The sequence below is a fragment of the Teleopsis dalmanni genome, chromosome 1, assembly GCF_002237135.1.
Source record: "Teleopsis dalmanni isolate 2A chromosome 1, ASM223713v2, whole genome shotgun sequence".
Taxonomy (NCBI): Eukaryota; Metazoa; Arthropoda; class Insecta; order Diptera; family Diopsidae; genus Teleopsis; species Teleopsis dalmanni.
In genome coordinates, this window is record NC_051846.1 from 78935519 (window position 1) to 78956795 (window position 21277).

General features: G+C 31.1%; 2 protein-coding genes across 2 annotated transcripts in view; both read left to right on the forward strand.

The window, feature by feature from the left end:
* Positions 1-1220: 1220 nt before the first annotated feature.
* Positions 1221-5025, forward strand: LOC119668970 (ral guanine nucleotide dissociation stimulator-like 1; the record flags this gene model as incomplete). Its single annotated transcript, XM_038078674.1, is given in 5 exon segments — positions 1221-1322; positions 1379-2254; positions 2323-2475; positions 3670-3819; positions 3891-5025. Coding segments are annotated over 5 exon segments (2298 nt in total), but the record flags the coding sequence as incomplete, so codon positions are not given.
* Positions 5026-13728: 8703 nt separating this feature from the next.
* LOC119668878 (protein lap4) overlaps positions 13729-21277 on the forward strand; it is a 30812-nt gene continuing 23263 nt past the window's right edge. The window contains exon 1 of the mRNA XM_038078551.1: positions 13729-14153. The gene's annotated coding sequence lies outside the window, so the exon portion shown is untranslated. The remainder of the gene's footprint in view (positions 14154-21277) is intronic.

The window sequence follows — 21277 nt, forward strand, 5'->3', positions numbered from 1 at the left end:
TTCCCGGTACAAAATAAAGGTGTTGTGATTTAAAATTTTTGTAAAACATATGTTCCAAAACTGTGGTATCCCAATACAACCAAGTAATCCGCATCTCTTACCAGAGAGTCTGCAACTGGTAAGCACTAACTATCATCTATTTCGGTGTGTTTAAAATTTTTTTAATTATAAAAGGAAAATTTGTTTCAAGTAGAGATTTCTTTCGAAATTTAAAATTTTTTTGAGTATAAAATAATTTTATATCATCATATGTTAATACATATTTATATAAACTGGGTCATTTATTTAATTTCCAATTGATTTGGGATTTTTCTATAATTATTTTTTTTTGTATATTTACGAGAAATCTTAACATCAGGGGGAAAATTTCTATTTTTTTAAATTGTTTTTGTATCGTGTGGTTTCTTATTAAAGAAAATTTAAAAATAGAAAATCAAAATAATAAAAATATTTAATAATATATTATATTATAAATAAATAAAAAACTTTTGACGATCAAAATAGTTAAAATAAATAATTATGTTATATATTTCTTTGGCCCTTTGGTCCTCGTAGGATCTACGGGAACTAATATATATATTTCTCTCTTTAGCACAGTTTTATAATATCTGTATATTCAGTTGAGTCAAGTATTTGTGCAGGTGATTAATTGATATTCAGATGTCTGAGTTGGTGAATCAGCACCTTTACTCTATTTTATCTGTGGACAGTTTTAAGTCACACTTATAATATGATGGATCTGATGTCTTTGTATCTGCCTGTGTTTATCAAATTTCGCTGTATATCTGAGATTATATTACTTTAAGCTATATTTCTATTAGCAAGAAGCACTTACAAAATTATTTTGCTAAATAATGCAAAATCGTAGGCATGTTCGATTGTATTATTATCATCATTATTCATTATTATACACCCATGTGGGTCCAAACTTTCTTCTGTGTTTCTCCAATAAACACGTTTAAAGACATTGATTTTATAATTTTACATGCTCATAATTTTTAGATCCGCCGTCTTTGTGTCCAATCACTAATTGTCTCATCGTACTTCTTTTTTGAGAGTACATGTTTTTTTATTTTTTGTATTTCTTCAACTTTCAAACTTTTAATATGAGAATGTTTTAAAAGACAATACTTTATTTAATTATATACTATTAAATTATTGATTATTATATCTTATCTTTAAAAATATTTTTTTAACATTTTGTTTTCTTATTTTTTTAGCCCACGTGGCGACTCTGGGGTGAGGAACATGAAAAAAATGCGATATTTACGGTTTATCTTAAGAAGGTGCGTTACCATCGACCCACACCCACAGCAAATAATGTAAGTTTATCTATTATTTCATATGGAATTATAATATTGTATATTCTTTAATACAGGACTCTGATGATGAAATTTCACATCTCGAATGGGAAACGGTGAGAGTTCGTTTTGTTAAGGCAGCAACCTTGGCTCGCCTTGTCGAAGCTTTAGCTACAGACGATGGTGAATTGGAGTCTACATTCATAAATGTATTTCTCTCAACATACCGCACATTCTCCACACCCAAAGAAGTACTTCATTTACTTATAAGACGATACGATACACTTAACGAAAAGCATTTACAAGAAATCGAAGAGCAGCATAGTATAGGCAATTTAACGGATTACGATCCAAATAATTCGATACATGAACAACATAAAAAAACTCTAGTCTCGGCACTGCATGTGTGGTTAGATGGTTTCCCTGAGGATTGGAATGAAGATAATCTCAGACAGATTTTAGCATTCGCCTCAAAACGTTTACCACAATCTGAATTACACAAGAAAGTGTTACATCGACTAGAACTTATATTACGGCAACAAATTTACTATGAAAACTCAGCATCGCCATGGTATGTGGGTGGAGTTGCAGTTGGTAGTATTAATAATGGAGTAGGCGTTGGAGTAAATGTTGGTGTTTTACCAACACATTATAATGGAGAATTAACAGATCAATTTGCCGGGCTTTGCCTGGCTCCAGCATTTCGTAGTCCCGCACATTTTTTGCAGGCGTACCGATTTCCACATGTACCCGTACGACATTTCGCTGAGCAACTTACACGTATGGATTCAGATTTATTTAAACGTCTGATACCACATCAGTGTTTGGGCGCAACTTGGGGAAGACATGATAAAAGTGGTTCTAAAACGGTTGTGGCTACTATTAATCAATTTAATGCTGTTCTTTTTAGAGTTATTTCTAGTATATTAATCGAACCAAGACTTAAACCACAGGTATTTTATTTTTTTAATATGATTTTTAAATTGGTTCTATTTTGTTTTAATATTCATTGTTTTTGTAGGAGCGCGCTTTAAATATTGCTAAGTGGATTGATATAGCACAAGAGCTGCGATTACTGAAAAACTTTTCTTCTTTGAAAGCAATTATTTCTGGCTTACAATCAAATCCAATATATAGGCTTTCAAAAATTTGGGCAGTTCTGTCCAAAGAAAAGGTAAGTTAAACGAATGTTTTTCTTTACTCTGGAATTATATGTAGTAGCTTTTCAATATAATAAATAAAAAATTTCACCACAAGCTTTATTAAACTATATATAATCATTTTAATTACATACAATTGAGTTCAGAATTTCAAGCAAGTGTTTCAGCTTTATTCTTAACCGTCCAAGAATGTCAGGCAATCAATTGCTTCGGCTTGTCAGTGTTTAACTCATATGGTTACTTGGAGACACGGGCACATCTCGGTAACTGTGGGGCTGACGAGCAGGCACGGTTGTTTCTGAAATACACTCTCCACTCAACGCTATCCCATTAGCTTATGAAAAGTGTATAGCTAAAATCTAGATAGATAAATATTCTTGTTAGACTAGAAGACTTACTTGGCTCAATTTAGACAAGAAATGTATCAGTCGGTTGCTTTAACTAAAGCGGAACTCGGCACGATGGTGTCAATGCTGAAAGATCATTAAATATTAGAGAGACATGCAATAATATTTGGTCCATTTTATAATAATTTTTGTCGTGACTTTGATTGTGCCTGGCAAACATAGGAAACTGTGTTTTTTTTCTAATATTCAGTGCCCAAAACTCTAAAATTGTTCAGTGCCCAAAGTCTTTGTGTTCTTTGGGCATAAAGGTCTAAAATTTAAAATCTTTGGAGCCTTTTTTTCAACGATCTGATAAATCTGTCATCCGTTAAAATTTGGGACAAAGGCAGGAGTAAAGTCAGGTTGGTTTACTTTTACTTAATGAGGAAATCGTATTATTATCTATGGCATCACTATAGGCTATTATTGGTGCTCAAGTGGGCTTTGATTTAGTAGATCGTCGTTTTACCATAACCTAAGTTATGTAAATAATTTTTACCTATATAAGTGTTGCTACGAGTAGTTTTGAATTAGTTTCTAATATTTAGAAATTTATCAATCTAATAATTGATATATGGTTTAGCAATAAGGTTTCTTTAAAGAAATTATTGTATTTGCTTAGCCACAACATTAGACCGACCTGTTTATAAACAATCTGGAACTTTTTTTAGTATAATATTTAGAAAGTTTTTTGATTATAATTAATAATAATCTTGTTCTAACTTACATAACATATATCTTACATATTATAACATACGAGTATTATATAAACATAATATAAGTATTATTTTAATTTTGTTATTAAATATATAAATATTTTAGATGGAAATTTTTAATGAACTTGCCAGAATATTTTCTGAGGATAATAATGCCTGGACACAGCGAGAGGTATTGATGCGGGAAGGAACTGCGAAATTTGCAGATACTGTTGGTGAGCACGATCGCCATTTGCAGAAAATTATACAAAAACAGGTATGCAATTTGTCAAGTATATACTCGTTTAAAATATATTAACTATAATTGAACTTTTTCCTCTACGACAGAGTACGCAAACCTCACATGGCACTATACCATATTTGGGCACATTTTTAACTGATTTAACTATGATACATACCGCTATACCTGATACAATGGGCGAAGAGGCTTTAATAAATTTTGACAAGAAGCGTAAAGAATTTGAAGTGTTAGCACAAATAAAACTCTTGCAAGGTGCGGCAAATACTTACAATTTACACGAGGACCCGAATTTTGATCGATGGTTTGTGTCAATTGTTGTTCTGGATGAACGCGAGGCACATACATTATCCTGTCAACTAGAATCACCACCACTTGCACAACGAAAATCCAATATATCAACAAATGCCTCTTCGTTAACGAATACCACAGCGTCATCAGGAAATTCTATAGGCCATCGAAAAACCGATTCCATTGCTTCAAACTCAAGCAGTGGTGCTGGCTCCCAGTTTTACTGTGAAATCAATAACAGCTTTAGTTCCCATTACAGTTCGCGACACAATTCCCTTGATCGTGATGCACAGGTGGCGAATGCATCACTCATGTCTGCCTCGAGTAGTGTTTCAAATTTATCATTAGATTCTAGTAACTCTGGAGGACAAAAATCAAATATAAATACCAAAATGTCACATTCATATTCAGCGAATGGTGTGCGTTCGGCGAACAGCTCTGGTGCAATACTGACGGGCACAAATGGTTCGCCTATTATTAATGCACAATTAGTGCAGTCTGGTAGTGTGAAAAATGCCGTGCCTGATTTTTACATAATACGTGTTACCTATGAAACGGAAAATGTTGAATTAGATGGAATTGTGCTTTACAAAAGTATTATGTTAGGCAACAATGAACGCACTCCACAGGTAATACGAAACGCAATGTTCAAGCTGGGACTGGAAGATGATCCAGATCGTTATACGCTAGCGCAGGTTTTACCTGACAAGGAACTGGTAATGCCGAGAAATGCAAATGTATATTATGCAGTCAACACTCACTATAATCTGAACTTTATACTACGTCCCAAAAAGGAGGGCGCCAATGGCAGCTAATTAAGTTGCAAATGCTGAGACCAACTAATACATTCAGAAATATTTGTAGTGTAAAGGTGGTGCTTTATTTATTGTCTTTTAAGTTTTTTGTAATCTCAAAGGTAAATAGAAATTGTAAATATCGTTTGATTTTTTATTTTCTATTATATTTATAAGTTCTAAAAATATTCTATATTAAGTCAAGGTTTAAAAACTGTTTTTCATAATTTCTTATAATTTAGTTTTAATTATTTATTAATTCTGCTTAAAAGTAACTTAACTGTAATTTTTATATATTTTAAAAAGATTATTAATTATGTTTTTTATGTGAATATATTAAAATGTCTCTCTATTTAGTCTTAAAATAATTTCTCTAATAATATTGCACGTTTAATAAGGAAACCCACAGCTTTTTTTTGAAAGAGGCATATTATAATTAAAATCTGTATGAATAATATATTAAGATATTTTTTAGCAAAACATGGCTAAAATCGAAACTGAGTGAAAGATTTTAAAACTAAAATTATTTAGAAGAAATCGATAGCAATCTCAAAATAACAAATATTTATATGATATAAGTTAGGACTCGAAATAAAATATACAAATTTAAGTAAACTTAAGTAAATTTTAGACTCATTTTGTATACAGAATTTTTCAATGAATAATTTAATTGTTGATATTTTTTTGATATTTGATTTTCTTTTTATATAAACTATGTAATTCAAATTAAAAGTATCATTATAGATATAAAACATATTTATGCAAAGTAATTATATAAAGAGATATTGTAATTCGCATTAAATTAAGCGGAACAAATTGAAAATGTCTGAATTTACTGTGTATTATAAAGAAACTAAGTTATTAATTTCTGAATACAGAAAAATATATGAGAGAAAAATAAGAAACCAATAATGCGTTTTAATTTAATTATCAAATAAAAAAAAATTGGATTCCATATCAAAATTATATTTATTTCCGTTACAGGTTATATGATTCTTATATGATTATATTATATGATTATATGACTCTGAACCACTAAATAGGCCATGTTTCTAGTCCCACGTTAGCTTCAATATCCCAAATAACCCATTTTCGACATTATCTTCTACCTAACCTACATCCTAACCCATATACTCCTATCACGCAATTTCTTTCATGTGTTCTGCTATATATTGTAGATCTCCACCGGGCACAAAAAGAAAAAGAACAATAACATTAATAATGTGAGTCCACATTTAAGTGGAATAAAAAATTTTGAATTCCTATTAACTCACAAAGGCATTTTTTAAATTATATATAATTTTTATTAATAAATGAAGATTTTTTGATTTGCACTTTCTACATAATATTAAAATGATAAATATCTGAAATTTTAAATTAAATTTAAAAAGAATTTTTAATTTAGTTACATTTGGGTGTTAAAGATTTATTAGGTTTAGTCACATTTAGGTTTTAAAGATCTAAAAAATCAGATCCTTAATATAATCTTAAAGAGGCGTGATTTAAAACTAAAAAGAATTTTGAAATTGCATAACCCGTTATTTATTTTCAGCCTGACGCAACATATCTGATCTGTCTTCCCCTACGTCTTTCTCCAGCTTCCACTTGAAATATCTTTTTCGGTGGAGCATCGTCATCCATTCTCAAGACATGTTCTTAGAACCATTCTGTTATACCGTACAACTATGGGCCTTGTACCTGTTAACAATTCTAATTATTTGTCTGATCTTCAGACTAAGAGCGTTTTTGTTAGTTACGGTGAAGCCAAGACATAAAAATCCGCTCGGTGTTCCAGGAAGGCACATTTCAGACAGTGAACCACATATAGTTGGTATAGTTCTCATTTACGCATGATCACTTTCAAGACGGAAGTGAATGGAAACCGCTCATGGTATTGAAAGGTTCGAAAAGATTGATTCTTTCTTGACAGAGCTATGGGGACTAGAGCACCAATATTATTCTGCAGAAGCGTGTTATATTCACAGACAGAAGCGTGTGGTCTTCAGACAACATTGATGTTTGTAAATATGAGAGAAGATATTTATTTGTTCCATTTAGATGTATTTATTCCAAAAAATATACAATGTGTATAACATGCACAATATCTCAGCAAAAGAGTTAGTAAAGAAATGACTTTCAAATGTTAAAAATGTAGACTTTACGTAATAAATCTAACTTTTTTATGAAAGGTTATCTAAGTTTTTGAGATAGAGATTTGTTATGTATAAAGAAAAATTCCCTTATAAGAAACTAATATATGTTTGCAATAAAGATAAATGTTTTCAGTCCAATGTTTAGTTTATTAGACGTCAAAAAACCGTTTACTTTCAATGGAAACGTTATTTTTGTATGAGAGATGGTGTTAATTTTTAGATAGACCTCAATAATATATATTTGAAAAAATTGTAACTTAAAAAAATTATGTGTATCCGTCATCAGTATAAACCTTTTCTGACCTAACGTTAATAGATTAAAGATCCACAACAGATTTTTTCAAAAAAATGATCTATTACAAGTGAAACGTGTTAGATATTTGCAATGTGAGGCAGCAAGTTGTATTCTTAAAAAATAATAGAAGTCAAAGCAACATTATATTCTTTTCAAATCAATACTTTTTTGGTGACTTGCAAATAATCGATTTTTTTTTTGATTGTCCAATACTTTGGAAATTTTATACATAGCGCTGTCTTTAAAATTTCTGTAATCATAAACATAAAAAAGTAAGTTGTTTCTGATACCTAACAAATCAATTTTCATATAATAAAAGCACTGTAGTAGTGTCGCTATTTTCGTGGGCTTTTTTAGGACTTATTACAAAGTAAAAATTTGGTAAATGGTACAGCGATTACATCGGATAATATGTTGCTTTGCCGATCATATTTTTTGAGCTTCTAATCAAAAATGTGCGCAATAGTAGCTTATGTAAACGTTTTGAATAATAAATTGCACACAAAATTCACTGGTAATATGAGTCTCTGAAAACTCTTAGTTTACAAAATTCGAAACTAAAAACTGAGTCCCAAATTTGGAAAACTTTTTATTTGTTTTTATCAAGAAATTTAAAATAATTTTAGAATATGACCAATCTTTCCGAGATTGTGCCTTTTAAATTAACTAGTTTTGGTTTAGTTTGAAAACTCAGATTCGCGAAGTATTAGAGTAGAGTCCCAAACTCCTATTACTGCCTAGATGTACGTCAAGTCTGAGTCGTATCGAATTAAATACAGAAACTCTAATGGTAACATATGCAGTGCTAAATATTTTACCAAATATAAATTCCAGATAAAATATATTAATTTAGAAATATAAATCTCAATTATTAAATCGATTATGTTGTTTATTTAGAATTTAATTAAAACCTTTGTTCTTATTTCTTTGGAGATTGTGTCCTGATATTTAAATATTTATATATTTTAACATTGCAATAGCTCATTTATTATTGTCATAATATTTTTATAATAGTTGTCATAATGGTATATAACAACTACATATGACTTATATATATATGACATATATATATATTATATATGAATAGAGATGGACATAAAATAAAGTTAAATATTTAGCGTTTCAAACCATATAATACTAATGCAAAGCATCATTTTCTATTACTAATGCCAAAGACAGGAATATAAAGAGTTCAATGGAACTTCGTAGTTAATAATAAACTTTTTCGTTTTTATTTTAGTTGAGTGCGTTAGTAATATATTATTTCTGTTTTTTTAATTATATTTAATAAACTATCTTACTATGATAGTAGAATTTAAATTGCTATTAAAAATTATTACATCATGAAAGCTTACAATAGCTCTAAATGACGTCATTAATTTCTCTTGGGTAATATTATAACCTTTTGACTAATCCATGTATTTCGTCATAGTTTGTGCGTGTACAAAAACTAACACCACAAATTCAAAATCAATAAAAACTTAAATTCAATGACGTATTTTATCCTAAGGCCTTACAAGCTGCTAATAACTAAATTATGATTAAAATTATGTGTGTAGCATTATAAATATATAGAAACATAATTTTACTTATTTGAATTAAGGATTTAAAAATATCTAAACACAAATACGGTTTTAGTTTTAAAATTTGGTTGGAAATGTTAATAAGCTTTCCAAATTAAATTACTTATTATTTCATTTGATTTGATGAAGTTAATTTGCATTCTTAGTCGCTTCTTTTTTAAATAAATAAATATTAATTATTTTCACATCTGTTAATGAACTAAAGAACTTTATAGTGTTGCTGTAAACAAAATAAAAACATTGTTGCCAATATTAAGTTTATGGCAATAAAGTCAGGCACGTATGCACAATGTGCCATTTCCATTTAGAACCAATTTGACGTTTAAGATATTGAGTAACTTTACATTTTGCTTAATATTAGTGAGTTTAAGCTTTGCAAAGCTTTTCACCACATAAATGATTTCATAGATTTCACTCACGATTTACACTCGCTGTTCCGTAATATCGACACAAAGTGCTCGAGTGTTTTTCAAGCACCTGTGTTTGGACACATAAAAGGGATAATCGGACAATTGAGTGAATGTTAGTATGGGAGAAGATTGTGTGTGTTAAACACTGCAAGAAATAATATAAGTCAATTTTAAGAGATATTTTTCCATCTTAAGGCACATCAGTGCGTATGAGATATTTATTTATGGTAAATATGAAACAATAAATTATATATTAAAAATTAATTGTAAAGGATAAGTAACAAATGTTTTATGTATATAGATAATTGCAAATATAGAATTATGGAAATATGGAATTACTGTTAAATAATGAAAGATCTTAAAGATACAGATAATTAATTGTAAATCAATTATGCATAGAATTATTTATTTATTTAGAAAGAAAAATATTACAATAATTTTTAGATTTAAGACATCAATATATGTTAAAGAAAAAAATGAAAAATAGAAGATTAAATAACTTCTACTTGCACAAAATTGTATTACTTTTAAAAAAATGTAGGGCATATAAAGTCAATAGACTTATCAATTTGTTGATAATTTTTTGAGAGATCGCATTGTTTGTGATTAATTAAATTATAAAATTCACTACACATGGCTGCATTAGGTTTCTTATTTAAAAATTATGATTATAATTAAAACAAAATAAATGAAAAATTAAAAGAAGTGTTATGTTTTTCTTGTAGATGAAGGTTTATTAGTTATACTGTTTTTATTGGTGCTTATGTAACTAATTAAAATTTCAGTTATATATATTAGTAAGTAAAGTACCGGCTGATAACTTCTTAGGATGACACACTTATCTACGTAAATTTTAAATGATTTTATGACATTTAAAAGATTATTTAGTTATAGCTTTACAGTTTTAGTGATGATTCCTTTTTATATGTTCATAACTACGGATTCAAAACAACATTGAGTTCTGATTAATCATTGCTTTTTGATAGAAAAAAAACAGTGACTTAAAAAGGTTGACCTAAGGAAAGCTACTTGGACACCATCCAGATAAATTGTTGAAAAGTGATTTGTAAAACTCAGTAAACTGAAGTTACAGCACCTTAACGATTTCAACGGAAAGTTTTAAATGGGTCCCACATTTACTGACAAATCACCTATAATAACAGAGTGTCGATGATTTCAAGACGGCCCAATTAAAAAATGAAAAAAATCTTCTTCTACCAAGACAATACGCTGCGTCTAACTATGTCGAAATTACACGAATCACACTTCGAACTGCTTCCGAACCCACCGCATTCACCGGATTTAGCTTACAATGATTACTATCTATTCGCAAACTTCAAAAAAGTGTTCCAGACGATTTTCTACAGTTCTTGAAACTTTATCTTGGCGATATCGGCGATATCTTTCTGTTGTTATTCTGCTTCAATCGCGGTTGCAACAACTCCTTGCATAAAGTTTAGTCTTATTTAGTAATTATTACCTAGCAAGAACATCCTACCTCCCTTCTTCCCCCTTTGCAAATTTTGTTAGGATATATTTGTGATTTTAATATTAAGCTTTCATGCCTTTCTCTTGATAACCAGAATAGGGTTACAGTTTTTGACCTTAACTGGAATTAGCTGGAATTTGTCCAGATTGCATTCCGAAGAGGCGGTTTTAGTAAGTCAAAGTCTAGCTTTCAATGCTTTCCACTAACTGAAAAAAAGTGAAACATTCTACAAGCGAGACATTCTATAAGCGAAATAATAGAGAAGCACTGTAATGATTGTAATAAGTGGAAACACATTTTTCGATATATATATATATAATCAATTTAACAGAGCAAAATAATTTTTTACTTAGTTGTTTATATAATATATACGTTATAAAAATATGCAAAATTTTATGATTTGAACTTTTCCTTTTTATATGTTTTTATTCCTTTTTTTAAGGTTGAAAAAATATTTTAAAGTAATTAATTCTTAATATATCTCTTGAAATACATATCATATATACATACATATGTATATGCATATAATAAAATATCATCATAAGATTTACAGTGTATATCCGAGTAGGCTTTAAAATTAATTACCGACAATAGTCATGGAGAATAAAATACGGAACTGTTTAATAACTCCGAAAACGAATGAGTGCAAAATAATGCTGAGCCTTTCTGTATATGCCTACGAACTTACTCAAAATTGCAAAGTGGATAAGCTTTCGCGAGAATTCAGTACTGGTGACTAAAGTAGTTAGAGTAGAGGAGCCAAACAGTGAAGACGGACTCTTCACTAGCCAAAACTAAGAACTTAAAATATTTTCTAAAATGAAATGAACGGTAGTGATAGCATGTAAGAATACTATCATGATTATAAAGGAAATGAAAAGAAAAGAAAATTGTGACAGTTTGAAGAGCATACAGCAGATACATAGTATACAACAACAACAATCATAAGAACAGCTACAACAGTACTCAGAACTAACCAAGGAACGAAAAAGCAACGAGCAGCCACATTAATCAGGCTGAAGGTACTAAGATAAAAAAAAATGAAATTAAAATTGAAAAATGTGGCTGAAAATGATTTTGTGCTAAATTAATTAAATGAATAAAATATATTATTTTCAATTAAAAAACACAAAAATTATAGCAAAATGAAGGAAAGTGATAAATTGTAGACATAAAATAAAAGAAATATTGCAGCAAACACATCAGATCAGAATAAATAATGTGAAAAACGAAAAGAAAATTAAAAAATAAAAAATAAAAATACTTACCCAAAAAGCAATCAGTAAAGTTAATCAGTAAAGTCAATAATATTGCAAAAAGAATAAAATAATAAAAGAAAAGGAGTAATTGTAATATTACCAACACATAATTGCCAAAAAAGGAATTGGAATAAAACATAAATTAGATTGTTTTGCGACTTTTGGTGGAATACAGAATAAATGAAACGTAATTGATAAGCAGAAAAATACCAGGAAATAACCTTGAATGTGGGGGTGCGTGTGTACGTTCGTCGCAACTAAAGGACTCTGTGAGTGAAAATTTATTAAGCAATTATACCCAACAAGCAAATAAATACAAATAGCATTGAATGCCATAAAAATGCTGGCATATGTAAGAAATGCTTGTAATGCAAAGAAAAATATAAATAAATAATAAATGCTGTGTTTTTAATGAAATTATTAGACGTTATAAATTATTTTTTTAATTTTTATATTTTTGTATATGTATTAATATCGAGTAAATATTTGTTTCATTGCACGAACGCACGTAAACACAAAATAAAAATGTAGCAGAAAGTTCCTCGATGACGCATACGTTTTGCGCAGAGTAGGGCAGAAGGTTAAATTTTCATGCAAGGAAAACTAATACAAAAGTAATAATAATAACAACAACAACTACAACTACAACACCTACAGCTACAATACGGTTAGAGCAGTCATATTACCAACAAAACCAACAATCAAAAAAAAAAAAAAAACAAAAAAGTAATACAATACAATAAAAAGGAAAGCAACGTGGTGTGTGCTTTTGTGCTCCTAAAAATTTTTTATTGTCAGCTTGCGAACACAACGTGTTGTGTTCGTTCAACAGTACGTATACGTTATTCCGAATTGTCAAAATATGAGTGAATTGAGTGTAATGTTGTCTGCTGGTTGTTGTGCTCGCTCTCGTTCTTGTTCTCGGTCTAGTTCTCGTTCTCGTTCTCGTTCTTGTGATTCTGTTTCTATTTCAACCAGTTCTCGCTGCTGCCTCACTTATTGTTGTTGCTCCAATTTAAAGAGCAAGCACCAGCTGCAGCGTACAAGTGTGGTGAATACGAAATTACAAAAAACAAGCAAAACATACAAAAATAAATACACAAAAAAGAGATGAAACATAAAACGTTATTGTTGAGGAAATATAAGAAGAATTTAACCAAAATAAAGCAAAAAGAATATAAAAAAGAAATTTACTATCAAAACAACAGCAACAACAAAGCAACAAAGTTACAATATTAATATTCCAATTAAAATAGTTATTGGAAAAGGAAGTCCTAATTAAATAAATAAAAGGATATCACCATTAAGTAAGGTTTTTGCAACACATAAAATAATTGTTAAATAAGAAATTATTACTAGAAGTGCTTATAAAAAATAATTAAGTGTAATAAAATAAATAGTTTAAGTGCTACATTAAGAATATTGCTGTTGCCACCAGATCCTTCCTGGTGGCTGCAGTTAAAGTGATAACAAGATTAATTAAAAGATATTAAAGTAAGCAAAATATAGCAAAGAACATACTCAATAACTAAAACAAATAAAATCTTAATAAACAAATACTACAAATACAATATAAATATAATATATAAAAAAATATAAAAAAATAATACACTGTTCGTACGATTTCAATATCCTTTCAATATCTAAGTTGTCGCGTGTTCGACATATTTTTACCCCCTTTTTTAATTTTATTTTGTGGATATTTTATTTGATTTTTAAAAATCATTTTATCGCTGTTGTCCTCATTTTTGTTGCTGCTTTGCCAGTGCAGACGTGAATTGCTTTTACAACTTTTGACACGAATGACCAAATAAAACTAGCGACATTAGTGGCAACAACATTTATTTACATACTAAGAAACGTGTCAACGGCAGGCAAAGTAAAGCACGCAAAAACTCATATAGAAGGAAGGAAGGCAGGAAGCTTACAAGGAAGCATCCTGTCGTATTAAAAACATAAAAGTAGCAACAACGAAAACTCAGCGAACGATAAGCATAACACAATCCAAAGGAAGAATAACAGAATATCATCGCAACTACACTGTCGCAGATTTAATGAATCCTTAGAATTTAAATCAGGTGAGAATTATTAGCATTTCAAAGAAGAACCAAATGAATTACTTTGATTTAATTTCACATTAAATGCATACAGTCAAAGGTATAGCATGTTCAAAATCCATAAAATTATGGAATAGAACTTAAAACATAAATGCTATTTAGGCACGTGTGTAGTGTAATTAGTTTTGAAATACAGTAAGACCCCGCTTAATGCGTAGGATAAGTTTCATAAAAATAGAGCATAATGCGAAACAGCGCTAAACGAGGCTATCTTAACATGTAAATAATGGAGTTAGGGGAAGATTGAAAGCAAATTGCTTAGGTACTAAATTTAATAATTATGTTTTTTTTTTTAATAATAACAATGTAAACGAATATCTCTAAAAACAAATAAAATTTTCATTCAGTTTGTTCTGTGTTTCCAATTTTCTACCTTTGTGTCAGGAAGGCATCTAATGTAGTTTGTGTTTTCCTTTTACGTTTTGTTAGAAGTTGTTGATATGTGGATGAAGCATCTATACCACCCCGTCTTACTTTTGAATTTCTGTCAAAGTTTGGAACATTTCTGTAGTGGTCAAACTTCTTCTTACAAAGGCCATCGAAAATTCTTTGTGCTCTTCTTCGAAATACTACTATCAATATTTTTGTTTTCTTCTTGCTCAGTCAATTCCTTGAGCTCTTCATTACAAAGACTACATGCTGTTTCTTGAACTATTTCTCCGACGTCTTCCACATTGACTTCATCTATACTGGTTTTTTTCGCTTTTCTACTATTTCATCGGCTATTTCATCCATATCGATAGAGCGTCGAATATCTTCACTCTTACTTGAATCTAATAAGATGTTCTTCCATACTCCTTTCAAAGATCTTTTTGTTATCTCATTCCAAAAAAGGTTTATGTTTTCTACAGCATTCATGATATTGTAGTTTTTCCAAAATTCTCTTATTGATTGCTTTTCTTCTCCTTCTGTTCAAACATCTGCTTAAATGTTTGGGTTGAAATAAAAGAGCGCTAAACCGAAACAGCGATAAAGGAAATAGTGTTAAGCGGGTTCTTACTGTATTTGAAATAAGTATAATAAGTTTTAATATTAATATTGTGTGATTCACATCAAAGTCTTCGTATTGGCGTTTTGCAAGCGATTACATTGAAAATAATACGTATTTGAAAATAATATAAATCACGTATTTAATAAGATTAATTCAAGCAATTTTCAATTCAACTTAAGTTCCTTAAAGTTTAAATGATTTAGTAAGTCTAATTTATGTGATGAATTTAATTATAATAAAAGGAAGAGAAATATAAAATCTGTAATTATTTCAATGTAACGTAGCCGGAATAGTGCAAAAAATGGAAAAGGAGATATATAGACTAGAAAATATTTTATGCCAAAATCTTGTTTCAGTTCATCAGATTAGTTATAATAAGACGAAAGCAGCAATTTTATTTATATACGAGTCCATATGTGTTTAAATATATGTATTTATAAAGATTTATTTTTAAAAGATATATTGCAATATTCTTTTTCCTCAAAATCTAAAACCAATATTATATATTTTTTCAACAGTTAGTTTGAAAAGCTAACAAGTTTCTGAAATCTTTTCAATAGGAGTATTCTGTCCCTCCGAAATTTTCAAAAAACAGCAAGTCTCTTGTTAAAGTGCTTAATTGCTACGCAAATAACAACAGTACTTGTTCTTAAGTACTTAATTTAATAACTTAGTCTCTTGTTTTCAGAGACTAGTTATGAAGTCTGTAATCGTTTAAGAGACTGTAAAAAAAATTGTTCTCAAAGCGATAAGCAATCTATTGTGAACCTGCATTGGAAATTTTATCGAATATTGCACGCATCCCTTAAAAATTGCTTGTAAACAAAAAATCAAATAACATTTGAAATTTTCACAAATTTTAAAATTGAAGAAAACAAGTATCTGAATTATTATTTAAAAAGATGTAGTGCACGGCGTCCCTAAAAAACTTATTGTCGAAAAAAAACCCTTAGTCGGATTACAGTGTTTCTCCAAGTCCGATTTCTTTAATGAAAGACAATAAAGCGGTCATCTTTCCTAGTCATGAATCCTAATGATCCATTAAATACATTCCTAGGTCTTTTTTGCGCTTATGCATCAGTGCCGGGCACTCCACAAGTACTCTCTTCTCTACAGTATCTGCAGTCCGAGTTGGATTACATTTCTAATTTCGTTAGGTGATTATTCAATCTACAGTGACCGGTCAATAACCCCGTAAAATAAGTATTTTAAAAATATGCAAAACTTTTTAAAAATGTGCGAATAAAATGTAATCAAAAATCTCATTGAGTTTTTAAATTTCAAATTTTCACTTGAATTTTGCGGAGACACGTTAGACTTGTTAATTGTGAAAACGTAATATTTGACAGATTGGAACAGTTTCACTATTCAAATAATGAATAGTGAATGTTTCACCATTCAAATTTTTAGTAAATATTTGTATTAAAATATAAGAAGAAAAATATTTCAGAATTGTATAGTTTTTATTATCTACACCTTATATGCAAACTCGTATGTAAAGGATACGCTACTGATTTAGTTGTTGAATAAAATGAATTTATTTAAGCTAACTTAAGCTAACTAAGTTAGCTTAAAGTTAACTAACTTTTAATTTAATTCCTTTATTTAAAAAAATATTGAGAAAAAATATGAACAACTTGCAATTAAAGGAAATATTCACAGGATTTTGTTTGCTCTGTCTGTGATTTCACTATATGCTATACAGGTACGTCGTTGTGGTATATTTTCAAGATATAAGGCTTAATCCATTAACTCCAGGAGCATGGCACTCGTTGGAACAATCAGAAACAATAAAAAGTTTGCCAGTCTTTAAAAGAAAGGCCTGTGAATTCAACAAATTTTGCGTACAATCTGATACAACAATCTGTTCCTATGTGCCAAAAAAAAAATATCAGTTGTGCTTCTATCAACCATGTACATGACAGGAGAAATTAAATATTCGCAGAGTGCCAAGCCAGAGGTAATGAAATTCTATCATAAAACCAAAGGTGGCACGACGTCATGGACAGAAAGAAGTTCCTCAAAGATCTTGCCATTCAGCTATGCATGGCTTGAATTGAAAACCACAGTACAAAAAAAAATTATGGATAACCATTTTCTTTGAAATGCAGTAGAAATGGTGCTTGGACGACGGATTTATTTTGCTACGTCAGAACCAGAAGTTAGTGCTAAAATGCCTCATGGCAGACGTAACTACCGCAATTGTTGGTAGCTACCATGTTTGCCAACTAGAAACTCATGTGTGGTTTGCGTGAAACCTTTTTGCGTTGATAACTCTATTTTCAATACAAAATATATTTCTTGCGAAGAAAGTCGATAAAATACATATATCAGCGAATTTCCATTTCTTATATAAAGCTTTTAATTTTTCTAATAATTTATTTTAAAAAAATTATTTTGTACAAAATACATAAAGGTACAGTAACAGTGCTGTTTAGCGTGGGTATCTGCCATTAAAGCTTAAGACCGCGGTGGTCTACATACACATGTATCAAAATAATGCGCCAATAAACGCCTCATTAGAAATTCTAATGAATTTCTAATGAGTCTAATCTGTTTTGGACATAAATTTCTCCTTGATAAGGAATGAGACCCACTTAACTTCTGCTGATCTTTGGATCACAGCACCCAAAGGTACAATTGCATCTAAGACTTCTTTACTAACAATGAATTCAATTCAGTTTCATATCCTTGAAAGTTGCTCAGAACTTCGAAATTCCAGGCCCCTACAGTATAAGCGAGACAAGTTATTGCAATTCGAAAGTGCAAAAGTTATAATTGTACCTATTCCATCCGACTAGGGTTAATTATTAATAACATATCCTATATATATAATATTACTAGCGAACCCGACAGACTTCGTTCTATCAAAAAGATTTGGAATGTGACAGTTTTTTGTTCTTACCTATTTTATAGTCTCTGAACAGAACAATCACCCTGGTGTGTGAGGTTCAGCTCGGGTCCACTAAAAAACCCGACTGGGATGTCTGCCAGAGGATTTCAAACTAAGAGGCGAACTCAGGGTTAAAACCGGATTGGAAAATAATCTAAAGGGACAGTAAAAACCTAAAGGCGACAAATATATAAAAAGTGGGTGGCTCGCTTGGATAGTGGAGATAATGATCTGCAAAGAAAGTCATGGGGATTTTAATAAACATACCTATTCTGGTTATGTTCTTGTCTTCTTATATGTAAAAATGAATCGAAAAATGTGTTGGTAAGCGCATAACTCAACAACAAAGCAAAAATTGAGAAGAAAATAGGAATATCCTAAAACCAACTTTGGTTTTACATGCATTTTATAGCTATGGCAATGACGACTGCTCTAAGGTGCGTAGGTGTGTGGCGCATACCCAAACATAATTTGTAGAATATCAAATAAAATACATAAATTCGTTAAAGTATATTTACTTTAGAATTAATATAATTTAACACGTATATATATATATATTTTCAGAGATTAAAGTTTTAACAAAAACAATTAAGTTGAATTGTCCATGAAAACTCAATCATTATCTTTCTCTTAGCTTATATAGTTTTTAGGTGTGTTCATATGTTTGCAGTCCAAATCGCAATCATGAACTTCTGCTGCTAGTTGTGCGCACTAGTTAGCCGCACATTCATACGTTACAAATGTGTTCGATTTTGTTTGGATTTGGATTTAAAATTTTTGTATGTAATCACTATTTCTATACTTTTCATTTTTACAATATTTGATTGCATTTATTGATTATTAAACGTTTTTAGATGTCCTAACACCTGGATAGTAAAAAATTATGTATAGCTTAATACTAATTTAGCTGTGGTTTTTATAATCATTTCAATGAAGTTATTAGAAAATTATCGGGATATAATTGATATTCCAAATATTAGACAAGCATGTATCAGGGAATATATAGATGTTTGACAAAGTAGTAATTCAAATTAATAATAAATCAAGTTTATTTATTAGTAAAGAGTTTAATAATAATATAGTAAATGGGTTTCTACAACTATATAGATGTATATAGATGTTTGATAAAGTAGTAATTCAAATTAATAATAAATCAAGTTTATTTATTAGTAAAGAGTTTAATAATAATATAGTAAATGGGTTTCTACAACTTAAGGACTTTAATCAATACCTCTATTACTTACTTACTTACTTAGTTGGCCATTACAGACGTGTGTCGTCCTTGGCCGCGTCGAGTAGCCTCCGCCAGTCAGCCCGATTAGTTGCTTTCTGACGCCAGTTGGTAGTACCGAGCGCCCCCAAATCGTTGGTCACCTGGTCCTTCCACCCAAGATGCGGACGTCCTCTACCGCGTTTTCCACCTGCGGGTACCGAATCAAATACCTTTCTAGCCGGAGCACTTTCTTCCATTCGCACGACATGACCAAGCCAGCGTAGCCGCTGAATTTTTATGCGCTTAACTATGTTAATATCGCGGTATAGCTCATACAGCTCATCGTTCCATTTTAATCGATACTCGTCGCCAACGCGTAAGGAACCATAGATCTTCCGAAGAATTTTTCTCTCGAATGCTCCTAACGCCTTCTCATCACTGTTGGTAATTGTCCAAGCTTCTGCACCATACAGCAGCACAGGCATGATAAGGGATTTGTAGAGAGTGATTTTTGTTTGTCGAGAGAGGGCTTTATTTCTCAATTGCTTACTTAGCCCGAAGTAACATTTGTTGGCAAGAGTAATTCTTCATTGAATCTCTAGGCTGACGTCATTTTTGGTGTTTAAGCTGGTTCCTACATAAACAAAGTCTTTCACAACTTCGAACTTATAACTGTCAACAGTGACGTAGGTCCCAAGACGCTCAGGAGATTTGTTTGTTGACAGAAAGTACTTTGTTTTGTCCTCATTTACCACAAGACCCATTTGCTTTGCTTGTTTTTCTAAGTTGGAAAATGCCGCACTGACGACGCGGATGTTCAGACCAATGATATCAATATCGTCGGCATACGCAAGCAGCATTACACTTTTGCAGAATATTGCACCAGTACGGTTTAAATCTGCTGCTCGAATTATCGTTTCCAACATTAGGTTAAAGTAGTCACACGACAAGGAGTCACCCTGTCTGAAACCTCGTTTGGTATCAAACGGCTCGGAGAGGTTCTTTCCAATTCTAACGGAGCTGGTGGTGTTGCTCAACGTCATTTTACATAGCCGTATAAGTTTTGCTGGGATACCAAATTCAGGCATAGCGGCATAGAGAGTGCTTCTAGTCGTAGTGTCAAAAGCAGCTTTGAAGTCGACAAATAGGTGGTGTGTGTCGATTTGTTTTTCTTGAGTCTTCTCCAGGATTTGACGTACTGTGAATATCTGGTCTTGAGTGGATTTGCCAGGTCTGAGGCCACACTGATAAGGTCCAATCAGTTGGTTGACGATTGGCTTCAATCTTTCACATAGTACGTTTGATAGAACCTTATATGCGATATTTAAAAGACTGATCCCGCGGTAGTTGGCGCAGTTTGCAGGATCACCTTTTTTGTGGATTGGGCAAAGCACACTTAAATTCCAATCGTTGGGCATGCATTCATCCGACCAAATGTTGCGAATTAGCTGTAGCATGCATTTTGATGGGATTGAACATACAAGGTAAAGTGTCTGATTGCATTTAACATGGTAAATGCCAGCGCGATCCTTGTCACTGTTCTCTCCAAGTTGACACACAGCCTCCACGTGGCCCCTCTGGATAGCTACAATCATCCGTGCGTAGTGAACTAATGTGTGCAGCGAAATCCACCTCAGGGATATATGAGGTTTTGCGTCGGGCTTGGAACCCACCATTTAAAAAAAATCCTTTCAATGCAAACGAAGAGGCAGCCTCGGATAAGGAAACGATCTACTGATGACGACAAACGCAAACGTATTAAGGAACACGATTTAAAAATATGCACCTGGAATGTCCGAACTCTTTACAGAGAAGGTGCATCTATACAGCTGGTTAATGTCCTCAAGGAATATAAGGCTGACATTACCGCTCTCCAGGAAATGCGATGGACGGGACAAGGATGCTCTAAACGAGATCATTGTGACATCTACTACAGCTGCCATGCAACAAAGCACGAGTTTGGAGTCGGATTTGCGGTAGGCCAAAAG